Genomic DNA, 22,781 nt, shown 5'->3' on the forward strand with positions numbered 1-22,781 from the left:
AGTAAAAATAGAATAAAATACAATGAGCTACAATGGGACCTTTTTAATGAGTTGAGGATAAAGAAAAAACAGAAAAGATCTTTAGAGAAACAGGCCCTAACTGTAAGAGGAATTGCCCAGATAACAACAAACTGCAGCATGCGGCTGATTCTAGATAGTTTCACAATCAGTCTTTTTAAACTGACCAAAACTTTAAGATAGATAAATATTATTAAATCTACAGGACTTATTGATAATTAAGACAGGATAAATTAGAAGTAACTCTCTTGTTAAATAGAAATTGATTAAATACAGAAAAGTTTGCTAAAATTTACAAGATTTGCTGTTGAAGGATAACATTAAGTTTGAAATAAGTTATTGGTTAATGAAAAAAGATCATGTGGAACTATTGTAGAGAATCAATATTAAACTGTAATAAGAGATGATTGAAAAGTGCCTACAGAAAGAGAGGGCTGCAAATAAAATAAGAAAATAAGAAAAAAATAAAATAAATAGAACAAAACAGGAAAAAGCGACAAGTATGTTTATTTAGACAAGAGAATAATGAAGCCCAGGGAGGAGTTGCAACCCCCACTCACAGCAGCTCAGCAGGGGAGAACAAGAAGAGCTGTGCTGTAACTTCTACCCCCACTAGATTCAACTAACCAACATGTGAAGCCTCTTTACAAAACACTAGTATATGTTGTTTTAAGTATAAAGCAACCCCAAATTTTAAAATTAGATGAAACCAAAACATATCTGATGATTCAAGTGCCAAAGCCTAATAAAGCAGTAGAAGAATTAGGAGTTCCTCCTGAAATCCTTATTGACTCTCTTTCCTGCCATAAAATCATTCCCTCTAAGAGGTGAAGGAAAGTTCATATGGTGGGTTAAAGATTTGTTTTGTGATCTGACAATAGAGATTGCTCAGACTAGTGTAGTGACCTTAAAACATAAATTGTGAAATCTAAAAAATACAAAGGATTTAATTAACCTTTTTTCCTAAGGAACATAGAGATTGGCTGTTTAAATCTTAGGGTTTTGTTTGGCACCGTAGATTATAGGAAGATGTAGAGAGTCATTACCATCACATAAGGCAGGATTTTGATGTAGTTTTAGTTTCCTAAAATTCAGAGAACCATTTTCTCTTTAGTGCAGGTTGTTTAAGCAAGCAAATACATAGTGAGCAATGAAATAATGTGGAAAATGTTAAATGTAAGTTTTTAGCATCAAAACACCGAGTCTAAATTGGTAAACATGCTTTGTCAAACATGAGTTAAAATTCTTTGTAAAATGAATTATTTGAAAATCATAAGAGTAAAATGAAATAATGAACTTTAAAACTGTAATGTGAAGTGTTTTGGGAAAATAGAGTCATCTTGAAGGTTTAAATCATGCTGAAATAAATGATTCTGTTGTTTTGAAAGTTTACCTTTTAGGGAAAAGGGCAGCATTGAATATGGGTAGAATTTCTCAGGTAAAATAATAAACCTGTTTCATCAACATCTTTATTTAAAGTAGTAGAAATTGTGATACATTAGCAGGTAATGCATCATCAGGGAGGAGAATATGTTATGGGTTTACCTTTTATATTACTTAATTAGATTACTGAAACTTATATTACTTAAACAAAATATTTGAAGAACATGTCTGATCTGTACTAAACACAAAAGTGAAAGGAAAGATATTGTCTGGTGAAATATATGCTTATTTTAAATGGATTTGAGTTGTTCTCCATTAAAAGATGTTCTGACAATGGGCTAAAGTATTTTGAAACCAATAGATAACAAATTTATAGTGATAATGAAGCATATTTTGGTTAATTAACTTGGGGAAATAATTATAGAAATTTAAAATATTATTGTGTTAGCCATTTTCAGAGCACTAATTTAATGGATTAAGAATGTTTTAAGAAATGTTTTGAAGAATCTGTTATTGATTAAGTTATCACTAATCAGTAGAAGTACTCAGGTGGGTCTGAGATGTGGGATTATAATGATTTTTCTAAACTTGATTTTTGTTTTGATTTACATCCATTTAAAATGACTTTGAATAAAACTTTAAATTCTACTACCAGTAAAAGGCCTAGAGAAAAAATTGATGTATTTTGAAAATGTCTGGATTTGTTAAGTTATACATTGACATTATAATTACTCCAGGTCTAACTCTTTTGAATCTTTGTTTAAGGAAAGCATGTAGAATGTTTTAGACAAACTACCAGTAAAATCTAGTTTGTTCTATAAAAGTAATTTAAACTGGACTGTTTAATTCACACTGATATTCATTGTTTTGATGTAAACGTAAGCTATACAACTACGTCTTTAAGCTTTTGTTATTGTTTTGTTTTTGTTCAGTCTTATATTACAAGATTAGTTTAAAATGAAGATCTGCATATGCTTAACATTCAGGGCAAACATTAATTTAGAACCTTGTCTTTTGAAGCAGGTGATTACAGGGTTTCGGTGTTTTCCATCTGTTGGAGGTGTAGTATATAATAATAGAAACGTAAATTGAATGGATCAAATCCACCATTTAATGAGCAGAACTGGACAAGCAAGAGATAAGGCTTCGCATGATGAGTTGCTCATGGCTTTCTACACACAGACTGGCCTAGAGTTCAGAGCTCCAGGCCTGACTCTGGACTCTACAACAAAAGCTGTTGTCCCTGAAGAAGAGTGCGACTGCTTGGAGAAGCGGTTTCACATTTATTCCGACGATAGCAGCCACAGATGGAGACGAGCGGTGGAGAATTCACTCGGACACAGAGTGAATTGAAGATATTTGTGTTGAATACACAAATGAATGATGCCTTTGGAAAATCTGATCTCTGTTTTGTCATTGCAGTTTTGCAGCTGTTTTTCTGGTGTCCTGTGGATGTGGTCTCATTCAAAGTCTGCGTTCTTTGATAAAAGATTAAAGTAATTCCCCTGATGGAAAATAACAAAGCCAAATTTACTTTTTTAAGTTAAGCCATTGTTTGATTATGCTGACACTGATGAAGATGACACTAGAGAATGTTGTACTTATATTTCTGATGCTAATGAAACCCATTTTGATGAAGCAATGTCTGCCTTGAAAAACCTGCAACAGGCCATGTCACAGGATGCAGTTCCCTCACGAGGAGATGTTTTTTCTTGGCTCATATATGGACCATGGTGGCATCTGCCGTTGAAATTAATGATGCTTCTTATTATTATTCTTTTATTGTTTTGTATTTTTACTGCCTGCATTATTCCATGTTTAAAATCAATGATAGCCAAAACTGTTGGAAATGTTATGTATCAGTATCAACTTGTTGCCTCCATCTCTGAGGGAAACTCTGATGTCTAACGTTGTGACCATACATTGAAAATGTGCCAGCAAGAAATGTGTTTTTGATGTCTGTGTTAGACTTCATAAATAATAATATGAAAAACAGGAGGGAATGTTAGAAAAATTATCTAAGTTCATTTACTTGTGAGTTTATTTGAAAGGTTATGTTTTCATATTATTATTTTGTGTGTTGTTTACTTGACTCCTTTTCTTCTATGAAACACTTGTAACCAACTAGTGTAACTTACAAATAGATAAGTTGAGAAACTTAGATTTCAATGTTGAAGTTACAGTTAGTCTATCTTTCTAGGTTCAAAAAAGGAGGATAATAAGCACAAACAACCATATTATCAAGAATGAACAGATTATTTAATACAACTTGAAACAGAATATTACGGTACAGTTTTTTTTTTGTTCCAACATAAAGTGTCCACCTTTTTTATCAGGTAGTGTATTTTCTTTTGGTTCAGATTCCTTATAGTTCAGTTCGTCCTTTGGAAGTTTTGTTTTCTTAGTTCAGTAATTTAAGTCAGTCAGTCAAGTCTTTGTTAAATGGCCATGTGTTTCTTTGGATCCAAAATCTTATCTTATCCAGTGCAAAGTAGGCAGCGGATCCAGCAGTCCCAGGTCTTGGGTTGAACCCTGGAGCTCAGCAATCCAATCCAGGCCTGCGATGCTATGCAGCTGGACAGTCTTCAAAGTTTCATGGGGTTCTAAAAAAACCAACCTGCATATATATAGAACTTAATTAACTATTAAGTTTCAAAAGTATGCAGGAAGCAATAAATTCCATTTATCACAAAAATAATATTCAACTAATGGCAAGCTTGCAAAACAAACGTATCACACTGTATCCGACCTCTTAGTTTGTACATAACAAAAAATGCAATACAGTGAAAATCATCATTTTAATCTCACACGTTTCTCCGATTGGTTTTATTTACGTTTCTCTGTTCTTCCTTGTCGGAATATATGAGCAGTAATGCCTATGACGCCAGTTAGCATTAGCTTAATTTCGGTTGCAAAAACACGTTACAACACTCACCAGAGAAAATCACAGTAAAAATGTGTTTTACTGCCAGGGATCAGGTCACGGATCTTCTTTTCTCTTAACCGTTACCGGAATTAATCAAGAATTTATCTTATAGCATGCAGTAATTCGCACAACGTGCTACAGCCAGCTACGGTTTTCTTCTTCTTCTTCTAATAGTTTCCTGCTGTCTAAACCAGAGTGTAACTCACAAGCCACCTGCTGGCGGTTTCTGGTATGACAAGAAAACTCAAAATGAAAATATAACTAAATTGCTGGGAACATTAAATAACAAAACAAAATCCTACAGAAATAAAATACCACTAACAGTACCACACATATACATGTGGGTTACACACTATTAACCATTTTTAGGATGTTTGCCTGGAGGCTAGAGACGTTTGCACATTCCTATGTTATCAGCTACATGTGTAACTGATTAGTTCTGGTCAGCCCATGCCCTTGTAAGGGCATGTCCACAGAAGGTTCCAGAACACCCTGTAAAAAAAGGTCATTGGTCAAAATCTTTGTGTGACTCTGTGAAAAAGCCCAACCTCCTTCCTTGTATTTTCTAATAAAGCCAAATGCAGACAAAGATCAGGCAGAGTTGATCCCAGACAGTGTTTGACGGCAGCTTTCCGCGTCTCGGATCTTCCCTCCTTTTCTGCAGAAATGAAAATTGTGTCTCTGGTTGAATCTTTGCAATTTAGGAATTAAAATAAAGGAAGGAGTTTGATATGACGCAGTTTGAGACTCTGCAAACCAAGGATGCTGCTTGCTGCGCCCTTTTGGCCGACCAACGGAGGGGCCACTAGGAAGGCCCCAGTTAGCCCCGTATGCCAGTCCGTTCCTGGTAGAGACTGGATTCTAAACTGGGGCAGAAGAAACATTTGAGCTAATAACTGAGAAACTGAAGTGACATTATAAAACATACTGAGGTTATTTTAGTTCAGCATCAGTTTGAAATGTTACCAAACAACAAACTGTGAGTCACATCTGCTGTTCCTTGGAGCTCCACCTGTTAATTACCAGGTGTAATTATTATTATTATTGTCTTCATTCTTCAGCTCATCTTCCTCATATCTGTGGTGTAAATTTGAGGCAATGATGCCTTTTAGGATTCACTGGTTTTATAACCCATTACTGGACAATCCTCTGTAAATGTCCTCTGGTTTCATGAAGGAAAGGTGGAAAAACAGTTGAAGCCCAAAACAAATGTCATGTTGTGAGAAATCACTGAGTTATTAGCATCTGGTGTTTTAATACATGGCTGCAGCTGTGCTCAGTTTTCTGGTTCACTGACATTCCTTTGCAGGTGTTTCTGTCTTACCATCAGTACAAATAACTGAACAGAATGAGCCCGGGGCAAATACCTGTCCCAGGTGTTTGGCCAATCATCACCGTCCCCTCCTCGTCTCCAGGTTTATTTAATCCGGTGACGCCAGCAGAGACCAACAGAAGCAGCAGCATCTGCCGGACAGAGACGCCAAATCGGCCCAGCAGCTCCGGTCACCAGAGAGCCACCTTCATCATCACCTTCATCATCCTCCTGTAGAGGGTAAGACCCGCTGGACGCTCTTCTGCTCATCCATGGAGACATTTCTCACAGAAAACCAAATTCTCTGAGGGGGAAAGAGGAAACATTCACAGCAACAGAGCCACGTAGAAAAACAACCCAAGATTATTACCATCTATTTGCAAAATCATCACCACAACAAGATTTTAACCATAAATTCTCCAGATGGAGGAAACTTTCACAAAAACTTTCTTAAAGTTTCATAAACTTTATGTTGACAGAAATTGATTTGGAGAAATTTTACTTCCCCAAATTGTAGCTATGTTACAAAATTACTTTTTTTTCAATTTGGTCCAAAATCTCCACATAAATTTGCATTTTGGTGCATCTGATGATGAATTGTTAAAATATGATTCATGTTTTGATCAGTTACTTTTTACCAAATGCTTTTCTGCTCTTAATTGAGTCGTTTCTGTCATGAAGTGCAGGTGGTGAGGTGGTGAGGCAGAGGCAGCAGACCCAGGTATGAAGAATATGAAGATTTAATGTAGAAAACCAGGCAAAACTACGAACAGCAGGCACAAAGAAATACTGACGACAAAGAAGCTAACATTGACGTTGACGGGGACCCGACGAGGAACAAGGAACACAGGTGGAGTTAAATACACGGGAGGGTAATCACAGAAACGAGACACACCTGGGAACAATCAAGGGGAGGACAGGACAACGAAGAGACTTAAGGACACAGAAAAACTCTAAATAAACACAGAAAAACACAGATCCTGACAGTTTCCTGGACGGAAACTTTTTACTTTTACTTGAGTAAAAATATGTTGAACTATTGCTTCTCTAACTTGAATAAAATTTGTGGTGTAAAGTTACCCTGAGAGCTTTACAGAATCAGAAACTTTGACTTTGATTCTCTGAGCTTCTGTGCACCACAAATCTGGAACAAACCACCAGAAAACTGCAGAACAGCTGAAACACTGAGTTCCTTTGAATCCAGACTAAAACCTCAGCTGGTTAGAGCTGATTTGGAAACATAATCATGAAACATTGATCAATAATCTGATAAGCTGTTGACTTTATATTTTTATGTTTTTATGATGTAACGTTCTTTGAAATGCCTTGTTGCTGAAAGGTGCTCTACAAATAACATTTGATTTGGCTGATTGATTGTTGCCATGTCAGGAAACTTTCCAGGGTGCGTTTCTTAGTATTAAAAAAGAGGATCAATTTAATGCTAGTTTTGGACAAAACGTTTGGCTCCTGCTTCCTCTTTGAATTTTGCCCGGGATCTTCGACGAGTGACGTTCTCAGTGGGCGACGTGCAGCGACCGCGTGCTGGTAAACGAAACAACAACAAAGCGTGTTGACGTCACAGATCACAGAGTTTAATCTCATACAAAGCAATCGACAACAAAGCTGCAGAGGAACAGAGATATACATTTTATACAGACAAGAGAACAGACAACACGAAACACAAAAGACAGACAAAGGCGCCCAACGTGGAGTAAAAAGATGGAAAAAAAACTCTCTCTATTTTAGCGCTACATGTAACTTTATACTCAGTAGGCGTTTCCCCACTTCAATATATGCAAAGTAGGCGTTCTGCTCTTCGACCAATCAGAGACCTGCTTCAGCCCCCCAAAGAAAGTTAGGACTCCCTGATTTACGGCAAAGATGTCTGGTTTTTGTCGGACCACTTCGTGCTCATCTCTGCCTGATACGGGGAGATTCCTGGCGCCAAAGAGTCTCCTGCTTTATCGGAATGCACATTTTATTGCTCCCTGTCAAAAGGGGGAGGAAAAAAGGCCCTGCTTTGTCTGCTGAATTCCCAACTGCTCAACAGAAACTATTCCAAATTAAAGTGTTGGCTATACCTTTACACATGTCGTGGATTAGCTGTATTAAGCACCAAACAATAATCATTTTTCCTTAACAGTCCCCCTTTTGAGATCTTCACCCAAGATCTCACAAAAAATTGATTAAGCCTTCTAATACAGAACCAAAACTATGTATGAAACTAATAAAAAAACAAAAAAATAGAAAACAAAAGAGTGACGTACCCTAATTATATACAGTCCCCCTTTTTAAACAAAACCCAAGGGTAAGAAATACTTATCCTCCCAAAAATAAAATCATAAAACAAAATTATCACAATACAACCAAAACACAGGACAAACAAAAACCCAAAGTGTAAAACAAAAAATAAAACAGGGACATACATAGAAACATTATTAAGAAATGCTCTGCAACTTAAAAGACAACATTCACCACACCAGTACAACCTGTCAAATGAGAAAGCCACAAAATTACAATCTGTTGCTCGTCTTTTTCTGTTTTTTTTTTTAAATGTCCATCGACAGTCTCTCAAAAAATATGAAGTCTTCGTCAGGAAATGTTCAAAAAATGCGCGCAAAAAACGAAACGAAAGTCCTTTCCAGAGTTCTCAACGAACGAAAAACACGCAATAAAGATTAATGTCGATGATGATCCTCTTGCAGCCTGATCTCCTTCAACTGGAAACCTCAAGTTTCCACCTTATCGGCCGTTGCTCACTGAAAATGAGATTATTAGGTCAATATTACAGAGAGATGTCAAGGAGAAAATGAAACCTCCTCGTGAGGAAACTAAATCTCGTGAAGCGACCTGTCACAGGGTATTAAACAGACATCTTGTTTCAACATGAATTTCATTAGCATCAGAAACACAATTACAACATTCTTTAATATCATCTTCATTACAGTCAGCATAATCAAACGATGGTTTCACCTAAAAATAAATTTGTTTTGTTATTTTCCATCCAGGGAAATTATTTTAATCCTTTTTATCAAAGAACGCAGACTTTGAAGGAGACCACATCCGCAGGGCACCAGGAAACCAGCTGCAAAACTATAATGACAAAACAGAGATCAGATTTATCCAAAGGCATCATGCATTTGTGTAATTCAACACAAACATCTTCAATTCACTTTGTGTTCAAGTGAATCCTCCAACGCTCGTGGCTCTGTGGCTGTTATCTTCGAAATAAGTGTGAAGCCGCTTCTCCAAGCAGTCCCACCCCCGCCTCGCATGACACAGCTTGTATGACAGAGTCCAGAGTCCCACCTGTGGCTCGGACTCCAGGGCAGTTTGTGTGTAAAACCATGAGCAACAAATCACGTGAAGCCTTATCTCCTACTTTGTCCAGTTCTGCTCATTAATAGTGGATGTGATCCCTTCAATTTACGTTTCTATTATAATATACTATAGCTCCTAACCGATGGAAAACACCAAAACCCTGTAATCATTTGCTTCAAAAGACATGTTTCCAAAGTAACGTTTTCCCAGAATGTTAAACAAATGCAGATCTTTTCTTAAAGCAATCTTGTAAAAATAGGATCAAACAAACGAAACAAACACAAAAACCTAAAAATGTAGTTGTAAAGCTTACATTTACCGTCAAAAAATGAAAATCAATGTGAATTAAACTGTCCCGTTTAAATTACTTTTATAGAACAAACTAGATCTTACTGGTTATTTGTCTAAATCATTTTACATGTGTTCCTTAAACAAAATTCAAAAGAGTTAAACCTGTAGAAATCATAATGTAAATGTATGCCTTAACAAATCCAAACATTTTCAAAATATACCAATTTTTACCTCGGCTTTTACTCGTCGTCAAATTTAAAGTTTTATTCAAAATCGTTTTAAATGGATGTAAATCAAAAAATCAAAAAATCAAAATCAAGTTTAGAAAAATCATTATAATCCCGGCTGTGTACTTTTACTGATTAGTGATAACTTTAATCAAGAAGAGATTCTTCAAAACATTTCTTAAAACATTCTTGCTCCATTAAATTAATGCTCTGAAAATGGCTGACACAATAATATTTTAATTTCTATAATTATTTTCCCAAGTAAATTAACCAAAATATGCTTCATTATCACTATAAATTTATCTATTTTCTCAAAATATGTTAGCCCATTATCAGAACATCTTTCAATGGAGAACAACTCAAACCTATTTAAAATAAGCACATATATTACCAGAGAATATTTTCCTTTCACTTTTTTATTTGTAACACAGATCAGACATGTTCGTCAAAAAATTTGTTTAAGTAGTATAAGTGTTCCAGTAATCTAATTAAGTAAAATAAAAATAAAAATAAATCCATCACATATTCACCCCCTTTGATGATGCATTGCCTATTAATGCATCACAATTTCCAGTACCTGAAATAAAAATGTTGACGAAACAGGGTTATCATTTTAGCTGAGAAAATCCACCCATATTCAATGCTGCCCCCGTCCTAAAAGGCAAACTCTCAAAACAAACAGAACAATTATTGTAGGATGCTTTAAACCTTCAAGATTATTATTTTCCCAAAATATTTCACATAACAGTTGTAAAACTCAGTATTCAATTACTGTTATGATTCTCAAATAATTCATTTTACCAACTTCTCAAAAAATTTCACTAGCGTGTGACAAAGCATGTTTACCAATTAAGACTCTGCAAAGGTTTTTGCATAAACGAGCCAGAGAGACGTTGAAGAAAGAAAAAAAATTCAAAATATAGCCTTAAGTAAGAAAATCCAAAAAAAAATGACACATTTTTACAAATACTGGTCAGAATTTTACCAATCCACAAATGAAAGAAATTAAACTAAGGACCAAATGTCCCTGTCCCCTAGTGAACGGGTCCAGAGGAAACTGGTAACTCAAAAGAAAAAAAGTAATTTGTTATATTTAACAAAATAGACAAAGAACTGACACAAATAGCTAAATAAAAAGTCAGACTAATGAAAACAAATTTAAAGATAAAATCTAAACCACTCACTACTCACTATATAAAGTAATATGAAAGGAAACCAGAAAATCATTACCAAGAGTGTCAGCGTGTGACAGTCAACTCAGTTTTTTTGATGCTAAAAACTTACATTTAACATTTTCCACATTATTTCGTTGCTCACTATGTATGTGCCTGTTTAAACTATCTACCATAAAAAGAAAATGTTTCACTGAAGTGCAGGAAACCAAACCACATCAAAATCCTGCCTGATGCAATGAGAAGCACTCTCTACAACTACCTATAATCTATAATGCGAAACAATACCCTAAAATTTAAACCGCCAATCTCTATGTTCCTTAGAAAAAGAAAAATTAAATCCTTTTGTACTTTCAGCTTTCACAATTTAAATTTGAAAGCCACTACACCTATCTGAGCAACCTCTTCTGCCAGAGCACAAAACAAATTCTTAAGCCTACCATAAAACCCCCTCTCACCTCTCGGAGGAACTGATTTTATGGCAGGAAGAGAGCCGATAGGGATTTCAGGAGGAACTCCTAATTCTTTATTAGGCTTTGGCACTTGAATCATCAGATATGTTTTAGTTACTTCTAATTTTAAAATTTGAACTTAAAACCTTATTGTCGTTCCACTACTAAAATTGTAACTTACATGCAGATATTTTGTCAGGAGGTGCTGTAAACGATGGGAAAGAAAATGATTTGCCTCACAGCAGCTGGTTCTTTTCTGCGGAGCTGCTGTGAGCAGAGGTTGCTTCGCACTTCAAATTAGTGGTATACAGAGAGGCTTCACATGTTAATTAGTTGAATCTAGTGGGGGTAGAAATTACAGCACCGCTGTTGCTTGTTCTTGTTTTGTTCTATTTATTTATTTTCTTAATTTTCTTATTTTATGTGCAGCCCTCTCGTCTGTCTATAGGCACTATTTAATCAGCTCTTATTACAGTTTAATATTGATTCTCTACAATAGTTCCATATAATGTTTTTATTAACCAATAAGTTATTGCAAACTTAATGTTATCCTTCAACAACAAATCTTGTAAATTTTAGCAAACTTTTCTATATTTAACCAATTTCTATTTAACAAGAGAGTGACTTCTAATTTATCCTGTCTAATTATCCGTAAGTCCTGTAGATTTAACAATATTACATCTATCTTAAAGTTTTGGTCAGTTTGAAAAAAGACTGATTGTGAAAATATCTAGAGTCAGTTGCATATTGCAGTTTGTTGTTATCTGAGCAATGTCCTCTTACAGTTAGAGCCTGTTTCTCTAAAGATCTTTTGTGTTTTTTCTCTATCCTCAACTCATTGAAAAGGTCCTATTTTAACTTATTGTATTTTATTCTATTTTCCTGCCACCTTCTCAGCCTAGAATGAATAATTAACATTTTATCTAATATTTTAGTTCTCAATTCTATATACATTTTATCTTATTTATTTCTCTACCCAATCATGTATGTATTTATCTATTAATTTGCCAATACATCATTTCTACAATCCTCTGTGACCTAATTTTCTTGGCTTATTCTGTCTTTATTTATTTATTTAACCTTAGAACCCATAATTTATTTTCAATTTGTTCAGATGATTTATTTTATCAAGGTTCTATCCTTTAATCACCTTCCAACCTTTACACTGCAGATCACAGTTACTGCTGTTATTGCCTAATTTTAATAATTTAGTCCAATTGAACACAGAGGATGTTTGTAAAAACTGGAAATTGTGCACCATAAAACAGCACTAAGAAAAATTCAGTATTTATATGACATAAAATACCAAATGGTATTTTATCTCCAGTCACACACTCTGTCAAACCAACATGAATTGTAACACAAACAAAAACACACAACACATTACAGAAAACACAAAACACACACATCTGGCCAGGTTTTATAGTCAGTCAAAATTTCATCAGTCCCCAAGTGTCAGTCTGTGGTCATTATTCTATCAAATTTAACTGTAATTTTTATCAAATTTTCTGTAATTTATATCAAATTTACTGAAGCTTCAGGAATTGTCCAATGTTTTATTAACATATTTTCATGTGTCAATTTAATTAATTTTAAAATCCAATCGTCAGGAACCTTTTAATTCCCCGTGCACGTTTAAAAAGAGACATCTCAAAGTTATGTTAAAATCAAACCACAACCAATAATTTAGTTTTCTGGTACCAGTTTTATGTACTTAACTCCTATTTTCATTTATTTATTTATTTATTTTTTAAACTAAACGACCACGTTTTCGCCATCGTTCTACTTTCCCCGTTAAGACGAACCCCGACCATAAAATAGCGTATAGCACGTGTCGCAACTCAGTGTCCATAATAACTTCACAATAAAACGCAGCAAAATCAATGCAAATTCACACACACAGCGCTATTCAAACAACTTAACACTCTGCTGAAACACACAGCCAGCCCGAACTCGTGCACGCGCACACACACACGACCACACAGATACACACGCAGACACACATACGCACACACACGCAGACACCCAGAGCTCTGGAGAACAAACCCGGTGTCAGACGAACATACGAAACAGAGGGGAAAAAATAAAAAGAAAATGCCGGCTAAAAAAATAAAAGATGCACCATATCAAAGCCTACCGCAGGCCATACCCAGAATTAACCACAAATTCTATCCGTCGGTCTACCGCAGACCTGTCTAATCCAAAAAACAAAATACACCTCAAAGCTTGCCGCAAGCTTACAATAAGAATTTACCGCAAATTCTATCCGTCGGTCTACCGCAGACCTGTCTAAAGTGTACCGCACACTACTACTTGATTCCTAAAACCTACCGCAGGTTATTCTCAAAGTCTACCCCAGACTATTGTACTTGATTAAAATGTAAAGCCTACCGCAGGCTAGTTTCAAAATACACAATTCCTAAATTACTTTCTTTAAGGAGCACAGCCATGGGTCTCCAGGGAAAAAGACATAAACTTAAGAAAACCCAGCTGTTACAACTGAGGGAGCGCAAAGTCCTCAGTCTGAACCCGCTACAGTCCGCTGTACATGCGTATTTCCATCCAGTGTACCACACAGTCAAAACCTACCGCAGGCTATCGTTAAATTCCAATTATAACTAACAACAGACTATTTTAAGACAAATCTATCCACGCCTGCAGCCTCAAACACCGCGTGGCTACACACAACAAAAGAGTGATTAAAAACGTCTTACCGCACGAGCCGGACGGATCAATCGGGAAGAGACCGCCACCCGCCAAGATTCCAGAACCGGACGAAGCCCCCAATTATTAAAAAGAGGTAATTTAAATGCTAGTTTTGGACAAAACGTTTGGCTCCTGCTTCCTCTTTGAATTTTGCCCGGGATCTTCGACGAGTGACGTTCTCAGTGGGCGACGTGCAGCGACCGCGTGCTGGTAAACGAAACAACAACAAAGCGTGTTGACGTCACAGATCACAGAGTTTAATCTCATACAAAGCAATCGACAACAAAGCTGCAGAGGAACAGAGATATACATTTTATACAGACAAGAGAACAGACAACACGAAACACAAAAGACAGACAAAGGCGCCCAACGTGGAGTAAAAAGATGGAAAAAAAACTCTCTCTATTTTAGCGCTACATGTAACTTTATACTCAGTAGGCGTTTCCCCACTTCAATATATGCAAAGTAGGCGTTCTGCTCTTCGACCAATCAGAGACCTGCTTCAGCCCCCCAAAGAAAGTTAGGACTCCCTGATTTACGGCAAAGATGTCTGGTTTTTGTCGGACCACTTCGTGCTCATCTCTGCCTGATACGGGGAGATTCCTGGCGCCAAAGAGTCTCCTGCTTTATCGGAATGCACATTTTATTGCTCCCTGTCAAAAGGGGGAGGAAAAAAGGCCCTGCTTTGTCTGCTGAATTCCCAACTGCTCAACAGAAACTATTCCAAATTAAAGTGTTGGCTATACCTTTACACATGTCGTGGATTAGCTGTATTAAGCACCAAACAATAATCATTTTTCCTTAACATTAGGAAGGTCAAACTAAACCACAGAGGAACACACACAGCCTCCAGCTGTTTGTGTTGGCATCAGGCTGAGCACTGAATGCCAGCTGCTTCCTGTTGGACGTCGTTCCAACCAGAGTTTAGCTGCTTCGTCTGTTTGGTGTCAGGCTCTTTGTTACACAAGCAGTTTTGTGAGGTGACATGATTCAGCTCACTACCAGCGCTGCTGTTTGGATCAACCAGACTCACTACAGATCAAAACCAGGACCGGATCATTTTGAAGCCTCAGAATCTGGCAACAGATCAGAAAGAGTTGGAAGTTGCCAGATATTGCCATTAATCCACTTTAAGTTTTGGTTTAACATTAAAAATGTTACATTTCTGGGAGAAATCTGAAACAAATATCATCATTTAGGTCCTGCTGCTGATTCATCTGCCTTGTTGTCAGTAACTTTACAGCCTGTGTTTGTACAGAGGACATTTGTGGCCCCTGCAGGTGTCCCTGTGGCCCCAGGTGGCTTCCTCACCTCCAAGGAAGACAAACCCAGCAACAGATTCTGCCTCAAAGGAATTCATTCATGACTGAAATAAAACGAGACGTTCAAACTTCAACAATAAACTTAGCAGAAAGTAAAAACTGATTTATGTTTCATGTGATGTTCTGTTTTCCAGCTCTCTGATTGGTCGCCTCCAACATGCTCCGCCTCCTGCTCCTCTTCCTCTCTGCTGCCATGTTGCTGCCAGGTGAGTTCCTGCAGTTAGAAGCAGTTTCTGCTGAGTCAGTGAAGATGGAGGAACGGAGCTCCTGCTGCCATCTTGGTCTCCAAACAGACCAACTGATGCTGGTTTATTCATCTACAGATTGTCATGTTGCTGCCAGACTCTGGTTCTCATCTCATGTGTCTCTGTGTTTCAGGAGCTGCTGGACAGTTTAAAGTATTTACTAATAACACAGAGGTGGACATCAGCTCATGCCCCATCACGTACTTTGGACAGAAATACGAACAACTTTATGTGAGTAAAATGACTGGATGAACCTCTACTAATTATTGCTTAGTCAGACGCATGATGATGATGATGATGATGATGGTGATGTTGATGATGATCTCTGCAGCTTCAGAGCTCTGAGTCTGCCTGCTTTTATTTTGAAGCAAACACAGGAAGTAGGAGTCCAGAGGATTTCTGCTCATTTAATCAGAAACTGATCTGTAGAGTTTTATTCCTCAGGACTTCCAGACTCTTTTCTCTTCCTGATGAATCTTTGTGGGTCGGTTTTTCTTTGACTTGTTGTGTTTCTGTTTTTTCAGCTGAACTTCACCAGTGAGAACTTTGTTCTCTGTTTCACCGGCTTTTATGAGCCTCAGGGCAGAGGAGACTGCTTGGTGATGCCTCAAACAGACAACGCACAGTTTTTACTTCAAAGTATGCCTGCCGGTTCTGATCAAGACTTCCTCCAGAATCTGCCAAGCATTAAGAACACTGGGGAGTGCTACATGACCTTTCTGATCTCTGCAGTAAGTTCTGTTCAGTGATTTAAATCTGTTTTCTGGTTTTAGAAAAGACTTAAACACAAAACATTGATGGAAGAATATGAATGAACTGATAGAACTGTATGAGCTGTTTACGTTTAGTTCTTATATTTTATTCATTGTTTAAATCGCCTATAGTATGTAATTATGTTTCATGCAAAGACTTTTTGTGAAAACCTTTTGACTGGATCAAACCTGCTGACTGTTTTTTTGTATTTCTTTTAGTACACTTTTCTTCTACTAAACTATGGATCACAAAGTGCTTTTATGAATGTAGACCAACCAGTGGTAAGTCTTTACATCTTTTACAAAATACAGGAAAAGCTTTGAGTTAATAATTAAATATTGTCAGATCTAAACATCTACCTGAAGATTTTCCTGATTATTTTCAGTTTTTATCAAGATATCCTTTAGACTCCACGTCCACTGGCGTGGACATGATGTTTTTCTGGGATTAAACTAATAAAAATATTAGGGAATTGGTTATTTACATGATGCTTGTTATAGATTGGTTTATTATTAAGCAAAAACAATAAAGTTTAGACCCTTAAGTTGATACTAGTGAGTTTCAGTCATCCAGACGAGCATGTGACTGAAAACAGACGGGGAGGAGGAAGCTTCTGTTTTACTTCAAAAATATTCTTTATGTTCATAGCAGCACAGAAAAGTTTTCTCTGTATATTTTTAAGTATTTCCAGTAATAGTATTTGAAAGTATTTTGAACATTTTTCCTCTCATTAAATCGTAGGACTTTTTTAAAAGTTGAATGTCCATCCCAATGGACATCAGGACTTTGTGTTGGCTGTACAGCGCCTAATTATTCAGTGTTACTGTGCAAAGAAAGAAGCATGTGTGAACATTTCATAGCCAGTTTGTGATTTCATAATGATTTTCTGTTATTTTCTCAATGATGGAGTAAAAACTGTCAAACCTTCTTGAACTGACGGTACATCAAGAGATTTCTGATCCAGTGATTGGATGAGGAAAATAAGCCACAGGAATTAGATGGTAAATTGAGAAGTAAAGCATTCACAGTTTTTCAGTGTCTCATCCAGAGAAGTTCAGCTTCACAGTGAATCAGTGGGTGTTGTTGTCCTGCTAGATCAAATTATCAGTCTGTAAACACAAAAATCTGAGAAAAAAGTCAGAGCCGACTGGATGCAAGAGGCCATAATACACAGAAAACACATTTCTGCTGTAAGAAATGTAAAATCCAAACTGAAACTGCTTCAAGGTGTTCATAAAAAATAAAGGTTACATGGAAATAGCCAGCAGTTTGATAACTGTGTAATCTATTGTTATAGGTTTACATCACTACAAATAATAGCATGTCAATACATCTGAAAGTTCAATGGCCATCACTAAAGTCAAAGCTATATTTTATATTATTTATTCTCTATTCAGACATGCACACTGATAAACAAAACAGCAAAATCCAGTTTAAAAGGTTGAGACCATGAGTTATTGCATGAAGCTCTGCGGGGAAAGTATAGAAGTTTTCATGACGTTCTACGTTCATTTAGTCAAGATGTCCATTACAATGGACACCATGAAAAACATAGAAACATGAGACAAAAAACATATAGAAACATGAGACAGGAAAAATGTCTGTCTTGCTCTTTAGAGTAAAAATCAGCTGAGTAAAACAAAGTTTTGGCTCAAAGAAAGAAATGAGTTTTTATCAAGACATTTTTAATGAAATCAGTTTTTATTCTGTGTTGAGTCTCTGTGGTTCTGACTCTGTTGTTCTGCAGTTCCCTGATTTTCTGGTGGATGGAAACAAAGTTTTCCCTCCGAGTGTTGCAAACCAGCAAACCTACGCAGATCTGAGCGGCTGCAGGTCATCAGGTCAGTGAACCTCTGAATCCAAACCTGAACTTTGAGATTCAGTGAAACAGTTTTTCCTCAGATAAACTGAGTTTCTGAGTTTTCTGTCTCTTCCTTCGTTTCTCAGGTGTTCTGTTCAGACCTGGAGACGTCAGCTCTGATCCAATAACCTGCAGGACTCTCACCTGTTCTCAGTCTGCAGTCCTCCAGAATACCAGCTATGGGCCCACGGAGCGTTGTCAAGGCAACGGCGTGTAAATATGGTCATTTTTACTTATTTACACGCTCAAAGTCCTGCTACTAAAAACAGCACTTTGAAGGGTGCTTTATAAATAAAATTGATTGATTGATTTTGTATTTGAAAAGTGGGAAAGAGAAAAATGTGTTTTCAAATTTGACTCATGAAGTTAAATTTCACTGGAGCTGTGGTCTTTTTCACAGCAAGCATTAACTTTCAAGGAGCAGCAGGAAGTGTTAAATGAGCTTTTATTGTGAAGGAGAAGCATGAAGTGATAAATGAGCTTTTATTGTGAAGGAGCAGCAGGAAGTGAGCAGCGGTGGAGAACAGATCAGAGATCAGTGAGGCTGAAATGAATCTTTCTGCACAGCAGTTGGTCTAAATCTGAGTCCTTCACATCAGTCAGACCTCAGTAACATACTGACTACTGATCCAGAGAGCTGGAGGAGTAGAGCGCCCCCTGGTGGCTATGGCCCCCAGCAACAGGTCTTGATGTTTGTTTCTGCCTCCACCAGCTGCTCCTCTGCCTCCTCGTTGGGCTCCGTCTGCACGGTGACGGGTCCGGCTGTGGTGGACTTCCAGGGCCAGCAGAACTCTGTGAAGGACCGGTGCTGGTACTCTCTGCTGAGGATCCCATCAGGCCCAGACTTCCAGGTTCTGGCCCACTTCCAGGAGCGGCGCCGTAAAGACGTGAGCTTCCTGGACGGCGTGACGCTGCGACTGAACGGGTTCACATCGGCCGTTGACATCCAGCTGAAACAAGGAGGCAGAGTTCTGGTGAGCCGCTGCAGACGCTTCATGGCTTCCAGCAGGGCCGTAATCTGGATCGTCGGGTTCTGGGGGCCCAGCCCAGGAACCTCTGGATTTATGAAACAAATGCAACTTTTTCTGCTGCTAAAGAGCAAACTGATACTTATAAGAGACTGACATGAAGTTAAAATAAAATCATTTTAAATGTTCACAACAGGAAAAACACTAGCAATGAATTTGATGATTAAATTTCCTAATTTAAAAGTTTTGATTAAAAAAATCTTAGACTTTATAGTTTTTGTGGTTTCTTATCTCCTGAACCCAAAAGAACTGAAACAGTTTTGAACTTTTTTTCTATCAGCTTTGATCCTAAAGACAACTTATAAAACATATTTTCTGAGTTTTAGCTGAAAACAAAAGTCAGATTCAGTTTTACTTGAACTTTTTCAGTTGGTTCATAATTTATTTCAGTCATTCTGTGTGTGTGTGTTTAAAGCTTTCCTCATGCTACAGAACCTTTTCAGAGCTGCTGAGTCACAGGTCCGCTGTAGTCTGAAGTTTGTAGGTGAAGCAGCGTCTCTCTGCTGCTTCACCAGCAGGGGGCGCCACCTTCCAAAGCCCCTCCAGACTCGCCTGCAGCTCCTTTTCTCAGACAGACCTCCAGGTTTCTGTGGCTCAGCCTCTGAGTTCTGACAGTCCGCTGTGTCTCTGTGGGTCGCAGCTGAACGGCTCGCCGCTGACCCTCAGCGGCTCGGTTCAGACGGGTCACGGTGTGAAGCTCTCCAAGGACCAAACTGGAGTCACTGTCCAGGCGTCCCTGTCCAACTTCTCTGCTTCTGTCTTCTTTGACGGCTCCACGGCTCAGATCCACCTGAAAGGTACAGAGCATCAGATGAGTTTGGTTCCTGAGGATCGCTGCTGTCCTGCAGTCTGATGCTGATTGTCTCTCGCTGCGTCCTGAACCCGTCCAGGTTCTAATGGACTGCCTCTGCAGGGTCTGTGTGGAAACGCCAGCAGGTCTCTGAGTGAAGAGCGGCTCTCTGAGGACGGCTCCACCAGGTCAGACCTCCTTACCGACCGACCGCTGCTGGACGGACGGACTGCAGGTAAACTCAGGAATCGGTCCTGACCTTGTTGTGTGTCGCCCCCTAGCTGTGAGGCGCAGTACACCGACGCTACTGACACAACCACCAGCTGCACCAAGATGGCTGAACGGTGAGCACATTGATCCAGAACCTTTAGTCTGAGTTTCTCTCTGATCTCTGGGGGAAACTTCATGTTTCATGGTGTTTGATGCCTCGTGACGTCAGCTCTGATGGGAGACGAATCCGTTTATTGATCATTGATTGTCTCCATGTGGAGCAGCTGTAGCCTCCTGAAGGAGGCGCCCTTCTCCTCCTGCGGCGTGGACCCGGAGCCCTACATGGCCGCCTGCACAGACACTTTGTGCCGCTATCCGGATCTGGACGGCCTCAGCTGTCGGTTCCTGGAGGCCTACGCCAGAGCCTGCAGCCTGCAGAGCAGCGCCGCACCGGAGGACTGGAGGTCCAAGGCTCAGTGCTGTAAGACCTGCTGCCCTCCGTCTGCTCCATGAATCTGCTGCTGCTGCTGCTGCTTTTCACAGTAATGCATCTGCTCTGCAGCGCCCCCTGGGGCCGTCTGTCAGGACAGGACCTGCAGCGATCACGAGTTCTGTGGAGAGAAGACAGCTGGAGGAGAAACTCGCTGCTTCTGTCGGGCCATTTTTGCCTCCAAGTACAGACAGACGATCTCTTTGGGTAGGACAGCTGTGACCTGAGAACAGGCCTGAATGTTTGGAGGAAACCCTCTGACTGCCTCTCCTCACCAACGCTGTAACCTCCAGGTGATCCGCCGGTCTGCAGGCAGAGCTCTACTTCTCTCTCTCTGGTCGGGTGTCTCCTGGAGGACAAAGGCATCGACTACTCTGTCTTACAGCTCAATGATCCGACCTGCAGAGGTCAGATGGACCAGCAGACCCACATGGTGACCTTCAGCTTCAACAGCACCGACCTCTGTGGGACTGAGGTCACGGTGGGTTCGCGCTCTGCTTCGGGATCTTGATGTGGAGGCAACTTTCACAGGTCAGCTTTTGGTACGGAGTTAATGTTTCTGTTTGCAGACCAACAACAGCCAAACCATCTACAAGAACACCATCATGACACAGAACCTCTCCTCTGGAGGAATCACTCGCCAAGACCAGGTCTACATCGGGTTTTCCTGCGTTGAGACCCAGCCGGACATACAGACGGTGGCTTTCAGGATCAAAGACAGGTGGGTGTTGATCCCATCAGGTAAACTTGTGGTTTTAGTTTCAGAATCAGGTGAAAAAGATTCAGTAAAACATTACAGAATAGTTTGGTCAGTTTCTGTAGGAATAGATTGATATAACAGAGTCCAATCCTTTCTCTTTATGATTCAGGTCAATGTGATTTTACAGATTTGGCCAAAAGCTTAAACACTCTATGAAATACTAGATGTAGCTACGCTGTCCTATCATAGATATATGTTGCATAGAAAACATAACTTTGAAGAGTTGGAAGCTTTTAGACTCCTGTAACTTGGGTCGTTCCTTCATCAACGTGTCTGTAGCGTAAAGTTGAGCTGAATGCAGTTTGGTTCCCCTACGAGATGAACCCGTCGTCATAGCAACATCGTGACGGCCCACAGCGTCTGTTGACGAGGGCAGTGATTGGATGTGGCCTGTGAACAAGCAGGAAGCAGAGGGGAAATAATGGGAGGCAAAACAGGTGCAGAAAACCAAGACATAACAAAACCTACTAGAAAGAAAAGAAGCTCCGGTTAAGCTGACGTAAAAACTGAAACACCAAGGAGACGACCACAGCTAGCATCTCCATATGACAGTACAAACCTGCTGGATGCAGAAAGCAAAGTAAAATCTTTGAGCAGTCAGAAGTAGAAGCAGACTCCTGCCAGCTGTGTGTGTCCTCTGCAGCTCTGTGGTTCAGTTCATCTCATCCGGACCTTGGAATTACTCTCTGACCATGAACGCCTACACCGACGCCCACCGAACTCAAGCTGTGGCCTCAAACACCGAAGTTCGCCTGAACCAGAAGATCTGGGTGGAGCTGGACGCCGACGGCCTGGATGAAAGCCTGGTTGCCGTGGTGATGGACTCCTGCTGGGCGACGGACCAGGAATCGGCCAGCGCTAGCCGTAAACATTACCTGATCGAGAACGGGTGAGACCGCTGCCCATATTCAGCCTCTGTGACCTTTCTAACCTCTCTGATCCGACCACCAACGTTTGATTTGACGCTTGTGAGCAGTTGTCCAAACCCTGACGACCAGACGGTGAGCGTGGAGGCAAACGGAAGGGAACCTCCAACTCCTTCTCCTTCAACATGTTCCAGTTCACTGGGAGCTCAGCTCAGGTCTACCTGCACTGCAAACTGCAGCTCTGCATCAAACAGGAGAACACCTGCGTCAAGGTGCAGCTTCTCTGAATCTCACTCAACTTCAGCTTGGTTCTGCAGACCGGGCTTCTCTGCTGGAGAGAGAAATATGGAGATTTAATTCATGACTCACTGGCAGGAACAGACGGCCAGACGAGGCTTTTCTGTCTCATGACCGTCGTTGAGTTTGTAATAATCGCCTCAGAGGCTGTTTTCTGTTCGGACCTGTTTTTCTGATCTCTGCTCTTCATGGTCAGCCGGCGGTTCTGTTGCGCTCAGTTTACAGGTCCACTGCGCTGCTGAAATCTGCCTGACTGGGCGGAAGTGAGGTCAGGAAGGAGTTTGATATGACGCAGTTTGAGACTCTGCAAACCAAGGATGCTGCTTGCTGCGCCCTTTTGGCCGACCAACG

At 39.4% G+C, this 22,781-nt stretch overlaps 1 protein-coding gene and 2 long non-coding RNA genes across 3 annotated transcripts; 1 reads left to right on the plus strand and 2 right to left on the minus strand.

Annotated features, from left to right (window-relative positions):
* Positions 1 to 3,638: 3,638 nt before the first annotated feature.
* Positions 3,639 to 4,478, minus strand: LOC116732680 (uncharacterized). Its single transcript, XR_004341848.1, has 2 exons — positions 4,337 to 4,478; positions 3,639 to 4,018 (listed from the first exon to the last, which is right to left on the minus strand). It is a non-coding gene; the product is annotated as an uncharacterized LOC116732680 (long non-coding RNA).
* A 45-nt stretch (positions 4,479 to 4,523) lies between these two features.
* LOC116732686 (uncharacterized) lies at positions 4,524 to 11,477 on the minus strand. The gene is made up of 3 exons (XR_004341854.1): positions 11,467 to 11,477; positions 8,205 to 8,207; positions 4,524 to 4,679 (listed from the first exon to the last, which is right to left on the minus strand). It is a non-coding gene; the product is annotated as an uncharacterized LOC116732686 (long non-coding RNA).
* Positions 5,772 to 22,505, plus strand: LOC116732578 (uncharacterized). Its single transcript, XM_032582857.1, has 17 exons — positions 5,772 to 5,879; positions 15,265 to 15,336; positions 15,509 to 15,606; positions 15,900 to 16,106; positions 16,347 to 16,409; positions 17,876 to 17,969; positions 18,076 to 18,202; positions 18,702 to 18,963; positions 19,658 to 19,814; positions 19,908 to 19,995; positions 20,089 to 20,151; positions 20,302 to 20,498; positions 20,580 to 20,714; positions 20,801 to 20,988; positions 21,077 to 21,228; positions 21,911 to 22,156; positions 22,244 to 22,505. The coding sequence occupies exons 2-17, from the start codon at positions 15,288 to 15,290 to the stop codon at positions 22,488 to 22,490; spliced, it is 2,373 nt and encodes a 790-aa protein (XP_032438748.1). The 5' UTR covers positions 5,772 to 5,879; positions 15,265 to 15,287; the 3' UTR covers positions 22,491 to 22,505.
* Positions 22,506 to 22,781: the final 276 nt, after the last annotated feature.

The sequence above is a fragment of the Xiphophorus hellerii genome, chromosome 14 (genome assembly GCF_003331165.1).
Source record: "Xiphophorus hellerii strain 12219 chromosome 14, Xiphophorus_hellerii-4.1, whole genome shotgun sequence".
Classification (NCBI taxonomy): domain Eukaryota; kingdom Metazoa; phylum Chordata; class Actinopteri; order Cyprinodontiformes; family Poeciliidae; genus Xiphophorus; species Xiphophorus hellerii.